The 14,941-nt window shown below is 35.8% G+C and overlaps 1 protein-coding gene across 4 annotated transcripts in view; it reads left to right on the forward strand.

Annotated features, from left to right (window-relative positions):
* hyd (E3 ubiquitin-protein ligase hyd) overlaps nt 1–14,941 on the forward strand; it is a 1,108,663-nt gene that overhangs the window by 731,006 nt on the left and 362,716 nt on the right. For 3 of the 4 annotated variants that reach the window (XM_067760029.1, XM_067760028.1, XM_067760030.1), the window contains one exon: nt 1,127–2,071. The exons of the other annotated variant lie outside the window; for it this stretch is intronic. In XM_067760029.1, coding sequence (XP_067616130.1) covers nt 1,127–2,071 — 945 coding nt within the window. The remainder of the gene's footprint in view (nt 1–1,126; nt 2,072–14,941) is intronic. 4 annotated transcript variants of the gene reach the window in all.

Genomic DNA, 14,941 nt, shown 5'->3' on the forward strand with positions numbered 1-14,941 from the left:
TCATTCACAATAGTACATCTATCGGGAGTGTGGAAATTGCAATATGAAAGCTGATTTTTTACGATACGCTAGCAAGCGTTTATCGTCTATCGTTTGAAAATTCATAATAGGGGTGTTAGATATAGGTTCCACTGTAGTCGTTTGCTTACGACGCTTATTTGATTCAGTACGTTTGCTTTTACTAACAGCACCAACCATCTGTAACCCAGCAGCATTGTTTGTTTTGTTGGTCTGAGTTGCTATACAGCTATTGTGCGTATTGCTTTTAACATTATCAGCAGCAACAGAACTATGCAAAGATGAAGTAATACCAACATAATATGACGTAGACTCAGAAACGTTGTTGTTGTTGTAGCGATACGGTTGCTCCCCGAAGGCTTTGGGGAGTGTTATCGATGTGATGGTCCTTTGCCGGATAAAAATCCGGTACGCTCCGGTACCATAGCACCATTAAGGTGCTAGCCCGACCATCTCGGGAACGATTTATGTGGCCACATTAAACCTTCAGGCCATTCCCTCCCTCCCTACCCCCAAGTACCATGAGGAGCTTGGGGTCGCCAGAGCCTCTTCTGTTAGTGAAACAGGATTCCCCGCGGATAGGTGAGGTTGACAATTGGGTTTGGGGAAGCTATATATTGCGCTGGCAACCTGAAAGGTTGCGCTACACAGCCCCTTGAATCTGGTATTTTAGTCGCCTCTTACGGCAGGCATACGTACCGCGGGTATATTTTGATCCCCTAACCCGCTGGGGTGACTCAGAAACGTCAACAACGGCAGCGCAATCAGAATTTGTCTTCGTATTATTGTACGGAGAAACACTGACTATAGAAACGTCAACGTCAAGACAACTGCATTGCATGAGTATGGCGATCAGAAGCTTTCCCCATTAACGTGGATTTCTACACACGGCTCCACCTTCCAATGATACCTTTACAATGCCAAAATAAAGGGCTATTACAACAAGGCAAGGTTCCAGCTCCGAAATTGAATTCTAATATGACTGCAATATTTTCAGAAGGAAAAAGATTCATTTCTGACTTCTGGGATATAAAACCGGTCATTGGTTGCAATACTATTGAGGTAAATTAATGATTTGTTTATATTTTTAAATTTTCCATCTTTACAGATTCGAATATCAAACTTGCAAACATTGTGAAGGGGGATACAAACGGCGACGGACAGACATTAAGCACTGAACCACAAGTCGATATAACTGCTAGCATTAATCGTCCCGATGTTATTGTGACTCCAAATAAAATGCAGCAAACAGATGAGAGAGAAGAGTATTGTTCAAGTTTCGCGGCACCTTCAACCTCTCGAAGTGTAATTGTATGTGCAAGTTCGGTTTCAAAAAAGCAAGACTTTGAAAGGAAAAGCACACGATCGGAAATGCAGGAAGGGATTTTCCGGACGAATTTTCCACCGCGCGGGAATCACTTTTGCCCTCAACATTCCCCAGTGACACCCTCTTGGAATTTTCTCCTTGGACGGTGGAAGTTAACATTAGATTTGTTTGGACGGGTCTTCATGGATGATGTCGGTATGGAATATGGGTCGATACTGCCCGAACTACGTGGATTCCCGGTCAAAGAAGTACGATTTCGTAGGCATATGGAAAAGTTACGCAATGGGCAACAGCGGGACCTCGTGTTGTGTAAACTGGACCGAAACCGTGATAACTTAATTGTTCAAACTTTCAAGGAGTTAAATACGCAGTTCGGAAGTCAAAGCAGGCGGGCACAGACCCCCCTTACTTTTAATCGCGTGAAAGTTACTTTTAAGGACGAGCCAGGCGAGGGGTCTGGCGTAGCACGGAGCTTTTATACATCAATCGCTGAAGCATTGTTAATTACTGCGAAAATGCCGAATTTAGAATCTACTCATATTGATGTAAACAGCAAATATGGAGCTCCATTCTCAAGTATTTTACGAAATCGGAATATATCAAGTCGAGAACCTCCCTCTCTTCAAAGGCGTTCGGGAGGAAACAAAGTATTTTGGCGCACTTCCCGCGAGCGAAAACTGCTAAATTATGATGCCAGACCTTATTTGCCTATACCAGATAATACAGGTATGTGAGACTCTGAAATAGTCTATATTAAACATAAGGTGTATTTTTTTCAAGCGAGCTTGAAGAGAACGCTTCAACTAGCTAAACAGCTTCATTATGCCAAAACCATAAGTTTTAAATATTTCGAGTTCATATGTGTCTTTACAAAGTATTTTCATTATTAAAATCAATCGAGTGTTATTCCGATACCACGTTGTACTCGGTATCTGTACACATATACAAAATAAAAGCGCAACTGGAAAGTTCAAAGTGGTTGGTGTTTGGTTTTTTTTTTATATATTAAAGTGCGATATTAAGTTTTTTTCTGTGTCCTTTTTTTTAACAGTGGAGCATTGTCTCCCATGACCAAACGTTTGTGTGCGTTCCGCGTCTTTTGACCCCACTTCCGATATTTTTGGACGTGTATTAACACTCAGCCCCTATTGTAAAATATTACCTAACAAAAAAATAAAATCTTTAAGGCTTACCAAAAGCAAACCGCTACTTTTTATAAATAATATAAGAAAAATCTGCAAAAAAAAAACTAATATTAGTAAGTGAAGAATTCAAAAATGCTTGGATTTAGCTCACCTCAAAAAATTTCCAAATTTGTTGCTCCAAATATGTCCTTGCAGTACCTAATTAACATAATAATAATTAGCAACAAGTAATTTCATACAAATATTTTGATACTTACGTATGTTTTAAGAATTTGTGTTGCAATATGCAAAATATTTAATTTCAATTTTACAACGTTTATAATTTTTGACAAGCGGATACGGATGTTCAACGAAAGTAACAGAAAAAAATGACAGTGTGTACAACTAAACGCGAAAATACCCACCCGTACCCAGAGTTAACTAACTCGACGTCAAAAAGATGTTCCGCAACACATTGCCTGGGTTAAAAAAATAACGTTTTAACACCGAGTTACTTAACTCTGAATTTATATATTTAACCTTGGATGTTCTACAATTGGGCCTAAAAAGGTAGGTTAAATACTACTAGAATAAGTGAATTGCTAATTATTAAGAGAGGGAAGAATAGATTGTTTAATACTAAGGCCCACTTGCAGAACAAAGGTTAAATATATAAATTCAGAGTTAAGTAACTCGGTGTTAAAACGTTATTTTTTTAACCCAGGCAATGTGTTGCGGAACATCTTTTTGACGTCGAGTTAGTTAACTCTGGGTACGGGTGGGTATTTTCGCGTTTAATTGTACACACTGCCATTTTTTTCTGTTACTTTCGTTGAACATCCGTATCCGCTTGTCAAAAACTATAATCGTTGTAAAATTGGAATTAAATATTTTGCATATTGCAACACAAATTCTTAAAACATACGTAAGTATCAAAATATTTGTATGAAATTACATTTTTTGAGGTGAGCTAAATCCAAGCATTTTTGAATTCTTCACTTACTAATATTAGTTTTTTTGCAGACTTCGCTTATATTATTTATAAAAGTTCTGAGTGCAGTATTCTGACAGGCCTGTAGCCTTCCCCAGTGAGTGTCCTTTAGGCCCGGCGACCACACCGGCAACGTAGCACATGAACGGTTGGCCAATTGCCTTGTATATTGCAAACAGCGTTTCTTTGTATTTTCCCCAGGCGCTGCCAGCAAGTGACTTGAGAATTTGGTTGCGACCTTGGACAGTCGGTAGCGTAACACCATCGACGTGGACGTCCGGCGCATCAGCGCTTTTTATGCCTATATTTGGGTCAGTACCACCATATATATAAATGAAAACTATATAATTGAATATATAAAAAAACCAATATATACAAAAAATAATATATAAAAAAACCAAACACCAACCACTTTGAACTTTCCAGTTGCGCTTTTATTTTGTCCAACAAACCGACAACTGTTTCTTTCTGCAGCCGAAATCTTCTATGAAATGCTTTATCCTGCAGATCGTTAAAATGGTCGATTCGCTCTGCAACCGATCTATTAAAAAAATCAGTTCCGAGATACTCAATGATTTCTTCATCGTTGTCAGAATAGAGCACCTCACTCAGCATTACTTATTTCTTGAAGAAATTTGTTTTTGTTATTTTTTTCATTCGGAATTTTATTGCGTAGAAGTGGACTGTAATTTGTCAAAACGCGTCTCGGACGTGTATTAGCAGTCGACCCCAGTACTAGAACATCATCAAAAAGTATTACATCTGCTCGACCACTACACCAGGACAACACCATCGCCGATTTCTATGAATATCTGTTGACGGAATGAATATTTTTGTTTTTACCTTTCAGACCCAGTACTAGAACATTATCAAAAACTATTATTCAGTTCGACCACCACACAAATACACCATCGTGGCCATAACTATTTGTACATAGCAGCTTACCAGCAAATATAATGAATTATATATATGTAATTATTTAATTTCTTGTAGATGGCTGAGATGCTATGTGTCCAATTGCCAAGATATTTCTTTTAAATTAAAATATTTCGAGGTTTTCGCGGTTGTTTTGATGTTCGTTTATTTGTCATTTTCAGATTGCTAAAGAGTTAGCAAATTAACCCTTCAACATTGGCGAGTTAAAAAATTAACCTTTTAACCCTGGTTTAACTGCTAACTCGTCGTTGTACAAGGCAATTTGTCTTTTTAACCCCTCATGTCAAGTTAACTGTGAGTTAAAAAGAAGCCGTTCTGCAAGTGGGCCTTAGAAGTGATTCCGAACTATCAATTATGCTTGAGTGAGAGTTATAGTCCTGACACGTACTGCGGAAGAACTCATTTTATTCAAAATTGGTTCTACATTTTTTCAAGAAAATGGGCTTAAAATGTCTAGTTGGCCGAGAAGGAACATCAAAGTTAACTTCGCTTAGTAAAAAAGTACTAGAACCAAGCCGTTCCCTAATTTGATCATAAAAATTACCCCAAGCATCTCTCTACGACTTGCAAGGGTAGGAAGATTAATGAGTTTTAGCCGATTAGTATAAGTGGGGTAGATTATACAAGCAATCCCATTGCAAATCCCTTAAGGCAAAGAGGAACAACTGTTTGAATTGATTCCAACCTATATGCATGCACTTTATAACGCGGATTCCAGGCTATCGGCCCATATTCTATTATTGGCCTAACCAATAATGTAAAAGAATTAAGCGGTCTTTATGTTACGAAAATCCTAACTTAAGAACCGCTTAGTTCTTTTGACCATCGCTTTACGAATCCTAACACACCTCTAGCCTTATTGACAGTTGCATTATTATGAAGGTTGAAACCTAGCTTGCTATCCATCGCAACCCCTAAGTCAACAAACTCATACACTTGCTCGAGGTTATAATTGTTAATTGTATAGGAAGCTGGCTGCGACGTTCTGCGTGAAAAAACAATTTATTTACATTTCTTTAATAGTTAAATCAAAATTAGGATTTTGACCAATTTGGTTTGAAGTGCAAGTTACATTAACTTCACTTGTTCGACCCTACGTTTCGCTGGGCTTCCTAGTATCCTCAGGGGTGATATATTTATTTGCAACAACAAATGTACATTAGACATGAAAAACTAACAGTCATGACACATACGTACAAACATATAACAATACCTCATTTTTAATACAAGTTAATTGCCTTGAATATTGTAAATTGTTAGATTTGTTGAGCTAAAAGGTTTCACAGATGAATAAAACTCTCTCTCTCTCTTTTCCATTATTCGCAAACTCTCCAATATGTATCGTGTTCTGCCTTTTTTGTTTTTGTTTATTATATTTGCGTTTAGAAGATCGGCTGAGTGTGCACTTGCAGTATTGTGCTGTGATAAGGCGGTAGGGGTTTCAACTTCCTTATGTCGGCTTCGTGCTCTTTAAGTCGGACTCCCAGTGCTCGCTTAGTCGTCCCTATGTATCATTTTTCAAACTTTTAATTTTCTTTCCCTTTGCATGTGATTTCGTATATGTCATTGTTTTGTTGCAGTTTTTCTATGGGGCTTTTTGTTTGTGTAAATATGGTGGCTAGTGTGCGGTTAGATCTGTATGCTAATGATATAGTTGGATTGTTGTTGGTGATTGCTTTGCTGAAGTTTTGGGAGAGGTTTGGAATATTTGTTGCGCTGAAATATTGCTTTGTTTCATTTTCTCTATGTGTATTTGTTGTTGAGTTTTGTTTGTTATTGCATTCAAATATTTTGTGTTCAGTTAAGCTTTTTATTAGAGTGCCTGGGTAAATGTTGCTTTTCAGTACATATTTTGTTTATTTTTTGTAGATTCGCATTCCAGGATTTTTTGTCGCTTATAGTTAGTACCTTGTTTATTGGATTTTTTGCCGTATTTATTTTGTATTTTAAGGGTTGCGACGAATGAAAATTTATTAAGCGGATAGAGGATAAGGACTTCGTGTACCAGTCGAATGAGAGGCTTCCATCATTTTTATTCTTTGTATATTTTCGCGTCAAGGTACTCTAACAAAAAGCTTAACTTAGGCTAAATTAAAAAGGAGCACGACGCAAATTAGAATAGAAGCTTGGCCTTAAATCTCTGCGGAGGTTACTGCGCCTTACATTTATTTAATGGGGTCAGATGGAGCAGTACTACAACCTTGATCATTACTCATGGTTTCGCCAACTATCTCGAGTGAAGGATGGTAAATGCCTTCTGGTAAGATAATCGGATCGCACAGCCTTGTAGAAAATGAAGGTACATATATAATCAACGTAAACTAAGTCTAGGACCTTGCCGAATTTTTTAGGGATGATATAATGTTTGATTGTGTCATTAAATTAATAGTTTTCAGCAAGGAGATAAGCTGAAGGAAGACCGAAATATAGAAGGCGGAGCTAAAAGATTCGGTACGTTCGTAATGGGAGAAAACGATAGAACATTTTTAACCGGAGATCCGATGCGAGAATAGTTTTAGCAGGAAGATTTTAAGTTGGACGATTAGGATCCAATCATCGGTTCCTTACGTTTATTGTCTCAGCTATCTTTGCTAGTATGCGGCAGATCGTTCAAGCACTTACTTAAGCGTCTTGAAAAATGTATTGTGTTCATAAAACTTTTAGGTCAGTAAGGATTATGTCTTTGCTAATCTCGGAAAACCCGCTTGAAAAGGAAAAAGAACACTATTTTTAAAAATTAAACTTGACAAGTGGATAAAAAAGTGCGATTTACAATATAAATTTATTGCAATTTTGTAAAGTTGGCGTGGTGCCGCTCACATTAAGCAGAAGCAGATAACGACCACACCTACTTCAAAGAAAAGAGGCTTACAGTTTTAATCTTAACAAAATTTTCAATATATATATTTTACGCGACAATACTAGCAGAAGACTTACCAAAAGCTTTTGATACAGTCAACCACGGCACGTTGATGCAAGACTTGTAAGGGTCCCCTTTTCCTCCTAGTCTCAAAAGGTGGGCCGCAAATTATTTGTCTGGTCGGTAGGCATCGATGCAATTCAGGAACGTAACATCTAAACGCAGAAGAATAATACAATGGTGTTCTATCGCCGCTTTTGTTTAACTTCTGCATATCGAAGCTCTCTTAACTACCAAAAGGAGCTGTTTCCTATGCCGATGACTGCACGATAATGGTTACAGGTCCCGGCCCGATGGCCTATGTGATAAAATAAACAACTATCTCCCTGTTTTCTCCAGTGTTTTCGCCTCGCGAAACCGAATATTGTCACCCGCCAAATCATAGGCGGCCTTATTTAACAAATGTTGACCATATTGGACATCCACGTCGATGGCATTACGCTACAGACTATCAAAATACTGGGCTTGACGTTCGATCAGGATCTACATTTTGGCGAGCATACATCCGCGATTATACCTAGAATCCAGAACCGTAACAAAATCCTCGAAAAAAAGGCGGCGGACGTATATGCCAGGTATTGCCCGGCGAACCCCTTTCTTAAAGTTAAATACCCTTGGCTCGCAGAAGAGGAAACGATCTCCCTAGGAGACGCGCGTCACTCTAGCGCAACACGATTTCGATACTGTAACAGGCTAAACTCTTACCTATCCAGAATCAGCCACATGTCACCAACCATCTTTTCATTTGCAATGTGGCATTAACGACTCTAACACCCCTTTCTCTGTGGTCCACCCCTGTTGAAACTGGTTTCTGTGGACTCCCGCTGGAGGATATTGATGACAATTTGTGAGTGGTTGTACCTATTGGATGGGGCGAAGCACTGTTACAACAACAACAACCAGTAGAGATATGGCAGTGCAAAGTACATAAATTCCATTTAGTTAATCTCTCGTTTAATGCCATAAAAAATACTTGACGCGATTTACCTCCCAGGAGGTTTAAACCCAGCTTCTCTTCCAATTTGCTTCGAGCGGCATATTTCATGACGATTCGGAACGGTATCTGCAAGGCAGATGAATTTTTACTGGGAAGCTTTTCATGGGAGAAATACACTCGGAGTGCTTGCAAAACCACTGCCGGGTGGCGACTTTTTTTTAGAAAAACTTTTCTAACAAAAATTTTTTTTTTGAACACTGTAATTCGGTCAAAAATATTTTAAATTATTTAATGTTCGTGACGTTTCTCTTTAAATGTACCCTTAAAATATATGTACGAGCACACAAACGGGTATATAATGTTCGGTTTCGTTCAAACTTAAACTTCCTTATTTGTCTTCTCTTGAATTCAAAACATACGAGCTCATTTAAAAAAAAGTTTCTTCACATTTGGTAAAAATTCTGAAGTACTCACTTGGATCGAGTATACTCGATACCTTTTACTGAGTAAGAATCCCAGCATCGATACCTTGATCCGAGCATTTTATACGAGTACCGGTATCGATACTTCAGTACTTATGTATTTACATATGTGGAATGATTTAAAGATTTTTTTGGAGGAGGGTTGATTGAAAATCATACATACATATGTACGTATGTTATTTGACACACATTTGTATCTACATATGATGGGGATAAAAATAGAGTTGCGTACTTTAGCACAGTACGTTGAACTTATGTGCATATGTAAATTAACAGCCTCCTATTTTAAGAGGTGTTTTTAAAAAAATAATAAAACGTATTTTCGAGTGGTTAGTACGCAACGTTGACATCAAACTGACTTTATTCTTCTGAATTACTCTTATTTATAACTTAATTTTAGCTTATTGAGTTTGATGCCTAACTTACTTTAATATTTACAATAACTGGACACTTAGCATAAGCATTGCATCAGATTCGCTAATGAAAACCGATGCATGAGAAATGGAGTATTTAGTTATAAACATTTCGATTGGTATTGCATCCGCTTCTCTAATGAAATGCCAGTGGCTTGAGAAGTGGAATATTTGTTTATAATTGCCATAAGAGCACTGTGGGAAGTGTACTGTTAACTCCCCCCCTTTCTTTAAGAGAATCGTCACGATTCTGTAATCTTTTGTTTGTAAGTTTATTAATTTTAACAGTTAACTCATTAAAAATTTCTTCTTGTTTTATTAACTGTCTCTTTATTTTCCATCTCTCAACCACTTTGTTGATCTTCAAATATATATATGTTATAATTATAATACAAGTTAATACAATAACAATCCAGTATACAACGTGTGATTGTGTTTCATTTTTTACATGGTTGGTCAGATTAATGTTTTCAAATTTCAAATTGTAGTCTTTTGACTCAATGTAATCTACAATTTCAAAATTACTTACATTAGTATTCCTGACATACTGCCAAATTTTTTAATCTATATTTTCGTATGTAACATTAGCTGTGTTTTTTTCTTATCTATATACGTTTACGCTTACCCTTTATATGGACTGCTACGCGACAAACTTTAAATACACCTCTGAAATTTCCACGTATATAATTAGTACTACTAAATTTCAATACGCATTATACTCAGATGTAACTGAAATATGTGTCTATGTTTCACCCTCTGCACTAATTCTGTGTATTCTATGCGCGTCCACTATTTATCACAACTGATTCAGCTATATGTTATACACAGAAATACAGCAGAGGGTTGTGTCTTCGCTTTTCGGTACACTCTGCTGCTGTAGCTAGTTGTTTGACCACAGCCACTAGATGGGTCTCCTGAGCAAACATACGAAACGTATACGCGTGTAAAAAAAGCACGGTTATTGTCAATATTTGTTTGATTTTCAAATGTAACTAAGTAAATTCCATCTGCTTTCTGATTGTCAATAATATGCTTCCCTGAAACTAATATAGTACCTTTTTTTATTCCATCTATTTTCTTATTGCCTTCTTAAATTTTTTTTACATTTAGCTTTATTTCCAGTTAATATATCTGACAAGCAACTATTTGTATTATTAATTTTACAATAGGTATTTATCAATTCTTTTTTACAGTTTTCAACATTTACGTACTTGTCGTTACATTTTGCAATTTCTTTGGCAATTAATAACTTACCATCTATTTAGGCAATTGGCCTTTCTTCCAACAATTGACAATCAAATATGATTTTTGGATATTTTATGTAAATAGCTATTAAATCTTCATTTTGCAATATCTTAAAAGTAGATATCTCTATTAAATCTGATACAGACATTCGTCCGTGCTCATTTTCGTTATATTTTTTTTTATTTCATCAAAATGTAAAATTACTTTTGCCATTGTTATATTATTAACGAGATTTTGTAATTCCGACATTAAAAATTCATTTCTTCGTTTTACAAGCAATATAACATATTCATCTCCATTTAAACTTTGTAAAATAACACTAGTCAACAAGAAAAATTACTTTTAAGTCTAACTATTTAATTTCGATGTATTATGCCCCCCTAAGTACAAAAACACCCAAAATTTAAAATTCTATGGATACGATTTTTTTTCTTTTTCTAAAATCACAAATTTTTACAGAGGTCTTTCCACTTACTTTATCGTATCTTGGAAATTTCTTATCTAAATTCGTTGAGAGAAACACCAGTGGATTCACCGCAAAATTTTCTTCAAGTCTTGATAATAAAATTTTGTTATATGATCGACGCTTGTGGAGTTATTCACATAAAAATGTAAAAAAAAAATTTTTTTTTTTTGCAAAATCGAACATTTTTTTATTTTTCAAAAATTCATAAAAAATCGAAGGTTTTAAAAACTTACCATTTTTATTTCCCGGTCTTAAAACTGTAAACATTATAAATAACTGAAACCTTATTTCGTGAAAATACATGAATAAATGTTGGTTTTATTGACAATAAAGTGAAAATAGCCAATTTAGCGAAAATTTTGCATATCAAGCCTATTATTGTTTTTGACAAAAAATTATTTAGGTATGACATTTTGCGCAACTTTGTCTTTTTAAAGCTTACTACGGGCATCGACAGAAATGAGAAAACTCCATAATGACGCTCAAGAAATTTTTCCCCGCCAATTTTTCTTAAGGCAAAACGCAGATCATAAGATAAATTCCTCATACTGTATGGAAATTTTAAGTTGCCAACGCGGGTTTTCGTAAGAAAGAAGTGTGGTCAGATATACTTGTTATCAAATATATACAACCTTTTCCTTGAAGCATTTCTTGCGATGTTCTTAGAATGCTTAAATCATAAAAACAAAAAAATTAAATTATCACTCCGTCATAGAAACTGTTATACCTACCTTCTGAACATCCCAGCCTGCACAGGCCATTTCCCATAGCATATGAGGTTTTTTTGAAAACCCCTTTTTTTCAAACCCTTTCGCAGGTAGTGGTTAAAAAATTTACATACTCATTAGATGCCTGCCCTGTATGGTATATTGTCGCCGATTGTGACAAACTTAACGAAAAACAAGTAAGGAAGGCTAAGTTCGGGTGTAACCGAACATTACATACTAAGTTGAGAGCTGTGGAGACAAAGTAAGGGAAAATTACCATGTTGTAAAAAGAACCTAGGGTAACCCTGGAATGTGTTTGTATGACATGTGTATCAAATGGAAGGTATTAAAGAGTATTTTAAGAGGAAGTGGGCCATAGTTCTATAGATGGACGCCATTTAGGGATATCGCCATAAAGGTGGACCAGGCCTGACTCTAGAATTTGTTTGTACGATATGGGTATCAAATGAAATGTGTTAATGATAATTTTAAAGGGAGTGGGCCTAAGTTCTATAGGTGTACGCCTTTTCGAGATATCGCCATAAAGGTGGACCAGGGGTGACTAGAATTTATTTTGTACGATATGGGTATCAAATGAAAGGTATTAATGAGTATTTTAAAAGGGCGTGGGCCTAGGTTCTATAGATGGACGCCTTTTCGAGATATCGCCATAAAGATGGACCAGGGGTGACTCTAGAATTTGTTTGTACGATATGAGTATCAAATGAAAGGTGTTAATGAGTATTTTAAGAGTGTGTGGGCCTTAGTTCTATATGTGGACGCCTTTTCGAGATATCGCCATAAAGGTGGACCAGGCGTGACTCTAGAATTTGTTTGTACTATATGGGTATCAAATGAAAGGTTTTAATGAGTATTTTAAAAGGGAGTGGGCCTTAGTTCTATAGGTGGACGCCTTTTCGGAATATCGTTATAAAAGTGAACCAGGTTTGACTCTAGAATGCGTTTGTACAATATGGGTATAAAACGAAAGGTGTTAATAAGTGTTTTAAAAGGGAGTGGACCTTAGTTCTATGGGTGGACGCCTTTTCGGGATATCGCTATAAAAGTGGACCAGGGGTGACTCTAGAATGTGTTTGTACGATATGGGTATCAAATGAAAGGTGTTAATGAGTATTTTAAAAAGGGATGGGCCTTAGTTCTATATGTGGACGCCTTTTCGAGATATCGCCATAAACGTGGACCAAGGGTGACTATAGAATGTGTTTGTACGATATGGGTATCAAATTAAAGGTATTAATGAGGGTTTTAAAAGGGAGCGGCCCTTAGTTGTATATATGAAGGCGTTTTCGAGATATCGACCAAAATGTGGACCAGGGTGATCCAGAACATCATCTATCGGGTACCGCTAATTTATTTATATATGTAATACCACGAACAGTATTCCTTCCAAGATTCCAAGGGCTTTTGATTTCGTCTTGCAAAACTTTTTCATTTTCTTCTACTTAATATGGTAGGTGTCACACCCATTTTACCAAGTTTTTTTCTAAAGTTATATTTTGCGTCAATAGACCAATACAATTACCATGTTCCATCCCTTTTTTTGTATTTGGTATATAATTATGGCATTTTTTTCATTTTTCGTAATTTTCGATATCGAAAAAGTGGGCGTGGTCATAGTCGGATTTCGGCCATTTTTTACACCAATACAAAGTGAGTTCAAATAAGTGCGTGAACTGAGATATATCGATTTTTGCTCAAGTTATCGTGTTAACGGCCGAGCGGAAGGACAGACGGTCGACTGTGTATAAAAACTGGGCGCGGCTTCAACCGATTTCGCCCTTTTTCACAGAAAACAGTTATCGTCCTAGAATCTAAGCCTCTACCAAATTTCACAAGGATTGGTAAATTTTTGTTCGACTTATGGCATTAAAATAATTATTATTATTATTATATATTTATCCTTAAAATAAATTTTAAGACTAACAAAAGATAGCACTAGCTGCTATGGCTATCAGCTCAAGGGCATTAAAAGTATCCTAGACAAATTAAATGAAAAAGGGCGGAGCCACGCCCATTTTGAAATTTTCTTTTATTTTTGTATTTTGTTGCAACATATCATTACTGGAGTTGAATGTTGACATAATTTACTTATATGTATACTGTAAAGATATTAACTTTTCTTTTAAAATTTGAATTTAAAATCGTTCTCCGATTTTGCAAATTTTTATTAAGCAGACATATAGTAATAAGAGTAACGTTCCTGCCAAATTTCATCATGATATCTTCAACGACTGCCAAATTACAGCTTGCAAAACTTCTAAATTACCTTCTTTTAAAAGTGGGCGGTGCCAAGCCCATTGTCTAAAATTTTACTAGTTTTCTATTCTGCGTCATAAGTTCAACTCACCTACCAAGTTTCATCGCTTAATCCGTATTTGGTAATGAATTATCGCACTTTTTCGATTTGTCGAAATTTTCGATATCGAAAAAGTGGGCGTGGTTATTGTCCGATATGCTTCATTTTAAATAGCGATCTGAGATGAGTGCCCGGGAACCTACATATCAAATTTCATCAAGATACCTGAAAATTTACTCAAGTTATCGTGTTAACGGACAGACGGACGGACGGACGGACATGGCTCAATCGATTTTTTTTTCGATACTGATGATTTTGATATATGGAAGTCTATATCTATCTCGATTCCTTTATACCTGTACAACCAACCGTTATCCAATCAAAGTTAATATACTCTGTGAGCTCTGCTCAACTGAGTATAAAAAAGATACATACTTTTGAAAATCGAAGTGGCCTGGGACTATTTAAAGTAATTCATTTAGTTCATTCAATGTTATTTAACTAGCATTCCTGATCTCGAAAAGTCAAGTTGTCAACAACAGCAAAAAACTATTAATTGGTTAGTGAATTTTAAAAAAATGAATAATAACAGTAGAAAATTTGTCTGCAAAAATGACCCGAATATATTTTGTTATGTATGTGGTCTTTACACTACAGCAAAAGCGCGGAGAAATTTCACTATTTCACTACAAAATTCATATAAGGATTATTTTAAAATAGATGTTGAGAACTCAGAAAATTACAGTAGACGAGCATAAAGTAGACACTATTTTTAAATATTTCAAGTACTAAATTTTGTAGAATTTCTTTAATAAAGGTATCTTAAATAGCTAAATAAACAAAAATATTAAAAATACATATTTTCCCTTCATTTACTTAATTGTTAATAATATTACCGTTTATCCATGGATTTTCATGAAATAAAGCTTGCCTTATTTGAAATGTTCACAGTGTTACGATCATCTAATAAAGGTTGTAAGTTTTTGTCTCTTTCGATTTTTTACGAATTAAAGAAGAAGAAAAAAGGTAATTTTTAATACAAAAAATCGATTTTTTTT

Source organism: Eurosta solidaginis, chromosome 1, assembly GCF_040869045.1.
Source record: "Eurosta solidaginis isolate ZX-2024a chromosome 1, ASM4086904v1, whole genome shotgun sequence".
Classification (NCBI taxonomy): domain Eukaryota; kingdom Metazoa; phylum Arthropoda; class Insecta; order Diptera; family Tephritidae; genus Eurosta; species Eurosta solidaginis.